The following is an 8280-nucleotide window of genomic DNA, read 5'->3' as shown; positions in this document are numbered from 1 at the left end:
AATAACAACCTGCACAAAGTAAATACTAAATAAATATGTGGTTAACTGATAAATCTAAGATAAATATGGCTCAACTATTTAACAAAGCAGAAAGTCTTTTGAACTAATATATTTAAATGTTTGTCTTCTTTTCATTTTATTCCCTAAGCACAAAAGCATTAGATTTGTAATTTCAACATTCCCATCCAAAAAAACACATTCAAGCAATACCCAAAAGCAGTCCTATTAAATACTTTTTTAAAAAAGACATCCTCCACACTGTCCAGAAACTCCTTTTTTTTTCCCCAGGAGACCTTTTCTAATAGTGTTATTTTACTCTCTTGTGGCAAGAGTTATCCAAGTCTTTGACAACACTAAGCAGGCAGTGACATTCCAGACATGAGTATCAATTGTTCAAGAACAAAAAAAGACTATTTGGCTTTAATAAGAGATTATCTTAAATAGGCCCATTAAATCTAAAATGTGAAAACAATTGTGTTTATATTTAAAGTTGAGTATCTTCACCTTTATCTTCCTATCCAAGAAAATGATTTTAAATGTTTAAATTGTTAACCAAAACAGATAGAAATAATAATTAATTAAAGGTATGGCTCACTGTATATAATAAACAAGTCTCTAAAATACTGTGACCTAATCAAACTGGTTTTCAAATCCACTATAAGCCATGACTACTTAAAAGAGCACTACAGAAACTACTCCAAAAAGCACACAGTACTCATGGTTATACTCCTGTCTCTAATTTTTGTTTTCCAAGAATGTATTTTCATATACAGATTTTCTCTAAAAGACTCCTTTGTTACTTAACTTCTACATTAAATGAGCCACTTAACAGCAGACCATATTTATCCTAAAATATTATATTTTTCCTCATATGCCTGCTAACTCTGCAGTTACTCTAATTCATCACTACAGCTCGCCAGAAGCAAATGTCTAATATGGTTCAGTTAACCAAATAACACTACTAAATTTGAGTGTGTATCACTATACACTATAGTTAACAAACTTCAACACTGATAGGTACACAATATGAAACACATCCTACTCATAACTCTACAATACTTTAAGTGAAAAAGCTAAATCTAGTTTCCCCTCTATTTAAAATTACCATTCCTACTTATATTACAGTTCAGTTAAAAAACACATTGGTAAAATTTTGGTGTTCTCTTTCTTGATATTTCAAATAATGCTATAGCAATTTGAAAAGCTTACTCCATTTTAATTGAGTGAGTAGGTATTTACTAATCTTTCCCTTTTTTAAAAAAATTACTTGAGAAGTAGATACAGTTATAATAGGGAAACACCAGGAATCCTTGTGATGATGGAACTGTTCCTATATCTTGAGTATATCACTGTCAATAACCTAGTTGTGATATCGTACCACAGTTTTACAAGATGTTACCGTTGCAGGAAACATGTTAAAGTAAAAGTGGGATCTCTGTATTGTTTCTTACAACTGCTTATGAATCTACCATTATCTCAAAACAAAAAGTTTAATTTAAAAAAATATTGAAGAGTAATTTAATGAGAATTCATTTTTCTGGCCTCCCAGAAAATTCTTTGAAAATTCAATATTTTCAAAAATCCCAAATGTGCATATGAAAATACCCACGTGAAAAACTGTATTCCTTTTAAAAATTAAGAGCTAGAAAATAGTTCTTATAATTCTTTCCAAAAATCTTGAGCAAGAAGAAATCTACAGTGTTACAAAAGTCTGATTTGAACAAGGAAAAGTAAAAGCTTTACTTGCTTGTTAAAATAACTCTCTAGATAGAAATATAAGAGACAGACTCAATATATATAGATGGCTTACTAAACAAATTTATCCCACTCCCTTCCAACATCTCGTTACTTGGATTCAAAAACTAACAAAGGAAATTTTTCAGATATCATGTAAACATTTAAACTACCAAAAATTAAATCCAATATCACAATTTAATTCTCCATACTCAATCCCTGAAGCTGGACGGGACAGTGGATTTAAACACCAGAACTATTTCCAGTTTGTCAATCCTTTCAACAAGCTTTCCTCCTCTACACTGTCCTACAAAAGTGCCTCACCTTTAACTCCTACAGAGAGAAACCCCTCTCTCAAGGTCACCATAAGAATACCTCACAGCTTCTATCATACCAAGCAGACAAATTCACAGTTGTATCATAATGCAAAGAAAATTAACACCCTTGATGAAAAAATATGACTATAAAAATTCCTCAAGACAAATAAGTAATAGAAAATACACATTAGCCTTTTCCATTGAGACTTTTGATAAAGTGTCGGCTATCATACAAGTTATATATCGCTTTAGGAATAAGATTTTAAAATAATATCACGTACTATAGCATACACTGAAATTAAGTCATCCTCAAAAAGGACAATCAATAAAGAAAATTATACTACACAATTGTAGTTTTCATGAGGCAAAAGGCTTGGGATTTTGCAAATGTTACTTCAAAAACAAGATAACTCTAATCTTTAAGTCACCTCTTCAGAAGGAAAGTCAGATCTTTAGCTCCTTATACACTGCAAATAATCAGGCATTAGGACATATTACATATCCTTTGACATGAGGTCAGAAGATTATTAAAGTGTCAATAAAATACACAAATAAAACAATATTGCCATACCAACCTCTTTTAGAAATTTCCTTTAAGTTAAGAAATGGCTATAGGACCATATCTACCAGTATACTTTCATATAAAATGACTGCTTTGCTATTTTCCCTTCCCCCCAAATCTAAATCCATTCACTGATTATCTGAGGTCACAGCTTTTTTTAATTACAATTTTTTCCTGAAATTTAAAACAAACCACGCAAATAAATATTTAAGTTCAAATTTTCAACGGATAAAAAAACCTAACAGTTTTAAAGCTAAAAATTTCCTGCTCTAAAGAATCAAATATTATGAACACTTCTACAATGTAGAAAAATAATTTTTTTCTTTGTATAATGCATACTACAGAAAGGACCCACAACTGCTCCGATGTCATGCTAGAGTTCACTGAACTTTTTTTTAAATTTTAGACTACATAAATCATACCTTAATTTTAAAAAGTAAAAAATATATATTTGCCCTTATTCTAAAAACAGAAAGTATTTCTAATAGCCAGTTTCTGAAGTTCATGTCCTTGATATCAATGAATGTCAGTTAAATATATTTTCTACAATTCAAGTCAGAGCTAACAGTCTGAAACAGCAATATCACTATTCATTTAATGAAATATACTAAGCATCTACTATGTATTAGACAAAGAAAATTTGAAAGTTCCTGAGAATGTATCAGTTGCGAAAACTGACATGTACTCAAAACAGTAGTAAAGAAAGAGAATATAGCCTTCTTCTATATTAACTAATAATTTTCTCTCCTCAACCCAAAAAAGCGATGATTTTCAAACCACTACCAATAAATGGATAGAGATGGGAGAAGAGCTGGGGTTTGGCTGACATTTTATGATATCCTTTTGATTAAGGATAATATTAATCTTTAGGATATTTAAAATTCAAAATGTTTTTATTTGAGATGTTAAACAACATGCTATATTTTCCCCTTAAGTTGTAATTTCATCATTAAAAATGAATTTTAGTAAATTAAGGTAGTGTATGATTTTTAAATAGAAACTTATTTTAATGTAAAGTGGTATAAAAGGTTAAATTGGTTATGAAATTGACCTTCTTTTCTGATGTTTTGCTCCCACAGTATCTTAAGAAATCAACTATCATTTTACCATGGGAAATAAAAAAGCACCGGTCAAAAAGGAATTACTGAGTTTCAGCCTAGAGATTTGACAGCTGGTTTTCTTATGTTGCTGTCTTGGCTTTTGTTTTTTGTTTTTTTTTTTTTTTAACCTCTCCCAGCACTAAGGAATAAATCTAAGTTAAACAGAAAATGATAGCTTTTGTACACTAGAATGGACCTTGCTTCTGGAAAGTTTATTTTTTTTAAATCATGAGTATAACTAAGTAAAAAAAACCAAAAATGCACACTTAAGAAATATGGGATAAATATTAATAATGGAGTAGAGTAGTTATAAATATACAGAAAGTAAATTTGAGGATGAAAGCACTAGTGTAGAACTAGGAATCTAATTTAACTTACTCTAAACATCCTCATGTAACATTAACGTAGGACAGAATTCAATCATGTGTTATTTGAAAGTACATCTAACTTTCTATTCATTTATTTGTAACATTTTAAATAACTGTGCACAAAATTGTTAATTTCCTGAACACTTCCAAAAGGAATAGCCATCTTTTAAAATAAGTGTTACTAATTACTGCTTGACTCAATTCCACTTTTCATATGCATATTTTAAATAATATTATTTTACCAATTCTTTAGAATCCAAAGGTTTAATAACCTTAATGGGCTAAAATTTAGAAAAATTTTAAAATATAAATATTTAAATAAACAATAAAAAAAAAATACTACACATGGACCAAAGAGCATTTTCTTTTGGTACTTTTCTAAATACAGAGGCATGCTATAATCCCTTGCACTCAAACAAGATAATTTTCAATTTAAAAATTCAGAGAAAAGAGAACAATTTTTTAAATTCACATTGAAATTCTTGAAGAAATGTCAATGGATCCTTAAAGGAACAGCCCACATTTGGGGCTTGTTTGTTTTTGTTTATAGTTTTAACTAGACATCACAACACCAAAATATGAGTTTCTGATTTTAGACATGATCTTACCTGATCCGCTGAACTGACTGCTTCCCAGTGTCGTTGGTCTGGTTTTCCCACTATTAACAGGTGGGGAAAACATCTGCAAAATAATCCAAACGCATCTGTTAGTTGTGAAATTCTTCTAGATTCCTTGCAAACAAAAGTTCACCAAGAGTCATCAATTAGTTGCTGTATTTCAGAGGGAAGTTAAAATAAAATTGGATATATACACTCAGAACCAGAAAAGCAAATACACTTAGTGATATTATTTCCTCACACTATTTGGAAATACTGGCTATTTTCTGTTCTGAAAACCCAGTCAGTTACATGAGAGATTCTAAGATTATTAAATTTAAGTGGTAAGTTTCTGTCAATGATCTTCGCTTTGTACCAGCAGTTAATAAAGGAATTCAACGCATTAGAAATAAGGGCAGTGGGGCCAGCTGGTATTTTTAAGTCACTCAATTATTTCCCATGTTAAGAAAATTTTTAATGTACATACACATATGTACTTCTTGTATATGCATATGTTCACACACATATACACATGTATAAGTACATATATATTTATATTAAAACGGTTCAACCCAAAAGGCTGGGAATCCTAGCCCTTCACTAGCTTTCCTGTAACTGACATCTTTCAGGTACCATAAACTATACCACATCTTGAAAAGGGAAATGATTAGGAGTGTCGAAGAAAAAAATTTTTTTCATATGAAGTTCAAAATCCCTAATAATCATCAGGGTCAGAGGATGACTCAACCAAAGCTCAAGATTACGCTGTTCTCCTTTTAACTGGCTAAATCAAATGACCCCTCTGGCATTAAAGTTTTAAATCTGCAAGTCTAGACATTACATCAAAGTTCAGGTGTCCAACTTGGGGGAGCTGGACTCCAGCCCTGAGAACTACTGCTCAAAGCAGATGCGAGTTCACGCTGCTTAGTCTCCACGTCGCTCTCCCCCCTTTCTTTCTTTTTCTGTAAACCTCAGCAGAACCCCAAGATGCCGCAGAAAGCTCTCATACCGCACTGAAGTCCAGCAGGTCGCTCAGCTCCTTGTCGGTCCCTATAGCAGCCATGCGCTGCTGCTGGGGATTCATCTTCGGCCACTTCTAGCAGGTCCTAAGGCAGAGGAAAGAGGCTCAGCGAGAGACCAGCGAGAGACCACCGAGGCCCAAAGTGTGTACGGGAATGGAGAGGGGCGTAGAGGAAGAGGAAAAACGCCGGGCTGACTTCCAATACCCTACTCGTTCCCCACCGCCGCGCGGGCAGGGGTCAGGAGAGCCCAGCGCCCGCGCCGGGTCCGTGAATCCACGCGTTTCTCGGCCCGGCCCGGGAGCTACGCGGCGGCTCCCTCAACTCGCCGCCTCTCCCGCAAGTTTCCGAGCCCGTCCCTGCCCCCTCCCCGGCGCCCCCTACCCCGCGCAGCCGCGGGGTGCCGGACGCGCGGGGCCCGGCCGGGGCGGGGGTCTCGAGGGGCGGGGATGAGGGGCGATTGGGCATCCAGCGAGCGGAGCGGCGGCGAGGGGAGTAGCGAAGTGACTCTCTGGCTCGGCAACAATAGAACTGACAAGTTGCAGGGAACGCGCCGCTCGCAGGCCCGCGTCTGCGGCCGCCGCCGCCGCCCGGATGTCCCCCGCGGGCCCCGGGGGTCGGAAAGCACATCCCCCCCGCGCGCGTCCGAGGGGCGTTTTTAAAAAGAAAACAGAAACACCGACAACTAGCCCCGCTCTTGCCCGGCGTCCTCCTCCCCCGGCTCGGCCTCCTCCCACTTTTGCTGCCCTGCCCGCGGCCGGCCGGCCCCGGACCTGCCTAACAATGAGCCTGGCTCGGCAGCCGAAGAACCCGCTCTCCCGCGCGCCCCGGAACCCCAGCCGAGCGCTGAGCGGGGCGCGCAGGCCGAGCGCGCCGCCCGCGGGCCTGGCCGCCCGCGACTCTTCGCCTCCGCCCCCACTCCGCTCCCCAACTTGGAGGGGACCCCGAGTTCGCCTCTGTACAAAGGGGCGCGGAGTTGGGGCGCGGGCCGGGGGCGCCTCCGCTTCGGCAGGGACGCGGCGGCGCTCCGCAGCCCCCAGCCCCAACACGGCGTCCCCCTCCCGCTTGCCGGCCCGCAATTACCTGCCGCCCCGTCTCCGCATCCAACCACCCCGATTAAAGTTCACTTTGGCCGGGAGAGCGGGCTCGGGCTTTCCCTTGCACGGCCCGGCGGTTCGGCTCACTTTGCCCCGCACGAGCTCTCGGATCCGGGCGGGGGAGGCAGCTCTCAGGCCTGGCCGCCCCTTCCTCCCGGGGCGGGCTGGCGGTCCCCCCAAATAGAACTTGTGGGTCTCCTCAGGCGGACATTTTTTTCGCTGAGGCGGCCTCAGCACCGCGCTCGGATCGGCTCTGTATCCCTCCGCGCCGGGAAGAGCCCCGGGTTAACCCCTTCGTCCCCGGCCCGCTCCTGCCGCCTGCGCCGAGGAAGTGGGGCCAGCCGAGGGGGCGGGGAGGAGCCTGCGGGAACGGGGAGGGGCTGGCGCGCGGCTGGCGGACAAAGCCCGCGGTGGGGTGAAGCGGGCCGGAGTCGGAGCCGCCGGGGATGGGTGGGAGGCACGCGCAGACACCCAGCGAGGCAGGGCCAGGCCGCCCGGGAGGACGCCTGGTCGGGCCCCCGGGAGAGGGTAGGCGGTCACCGTGGCGCTTCCCCCGGCTCGTCCTGCTCCGGCTTCCCGCCCCGAAGCGGAGCGGCGGAGACGCTACAGCGGGCGCATCTGGATCCACTGCCCAGGCCACCCAGCCCGAGGCCGCAGAGCCCTGAAAGGCTTCCGTTCCCGAGCAAGCCGCGCTGGACGCCGGATGCCACACTCGGCCTGGCCCGAAGGCTCCGGCCCTGGGAGGCTGCGTAGGGCTCGGCTTGGAAGATGCGCGTGTGGGGAAGGAGACCGGCCACCTCGGTCAGCTTTTGGAGTAGGTACGGTTGGTCAAATTCGTTGCTGAGCGGAATGCAGAAGAGGCAAAACCTTCCTCAAACCACACAAAGCAACGTGGGCTTCAGGTTCCCAAACACTCCACTCACTCAAGCGTCCACGTCTACAATCCTCTCTTCCTATCCGAATCCCAAAAGAGGCCACCGAATCGCACAGCAGGACGAGTTCTTGTAAATGGATCAAGCCAGTCCCTTCATTTTACAGAGACAGCCCAGAGAGGTTCTGTCACAAAGTCGCAGTCTTGGCGCAAGTACTGAACTTGGCCTGAAGAACCCCAAACGGAGTAAGAAGAGGACAAAATAACTAATCCTCAATTTCATTCTATTCAGATGTCAAAGTAAGGTTTTCTCCGATAGCAGCCAATGTTTTTACTCTTTTGGGTCAGTGAATGCAGTAAAGACCAGTAAGCCCCAGGCGGAAGAAACACTGTGACGAAAGAAGACATATCCAAAGTAACAAATTGAAAAACGCAGCCAACGCCTTGAGGGCAACAACCTGGCAAGAAGGAGCCACTGGAGCCCAGATTTGCATGGAAACAAGGAGATAGACTCGGCTGCAAATATGCAATTACTGTACTTTATTACAAACAGAGCTGTCCAGCGGAAGAAGGCAATTGTAGCTTGGGGGTAAGGGTTTCCATTACGTTCTCAATG

The 8280-nt window shown here is 41.8% G+C and overlaps 1 protein-coding gene across 6 annotated transcripts in view; it reads right to left on the bottom strand.

The window, feature by feature from the left end:
• The window catches only part of TCF12 (transcription factor 12), a 371281-nt gene extending 364201 nt beyond the window's left edge, over positions 1–7080 (bottom strand). For 2 of the 6 annotated variants that reach the window (XM_082388105.1, XM_082388106.1), the window contains exon 1: positions 4690–4705. Coding sequence is in view for 4 of the 6 variants with exons in the window: in XM_082388101.1 (XP_082244227.1) it covers positions 4690–4762; positions 5687–5761 (148 nt within the window). In the remaining 2 variants the exon portion in view is untranslated. Of the gene's footprint in view, positions 1–4689; positions 4763–5686; positions 5784–6779 lie in introns of those variants that run through there. The other 4 variants (XM_082388101.1, XM_082388103.1, XM_082388100.1 and 1 more) reach the window with 4 other exon arrangements.
• Positions 7081–8280: the final 1200 nt, after the last annotated feature.

The sequence above is a fragment of the Balaenoptera borealis genome, assembly GCF_965194805.1.
Source record: "Balaenoptera borealis genome assembly, chromosome: 3".
NCBI classification, from domain to species: domain Eukaryota; kingdom Metazoa; phylum Chordata; class Mammalia; order Artiodactyla; family Balaenopteridae; genus Balaenoptera; species Balaenoptera borealis.
Note: the sequence above shows the minus strand (reverse complement) of the source record. Positions and strands in the feature narration are given on the sequence as shown.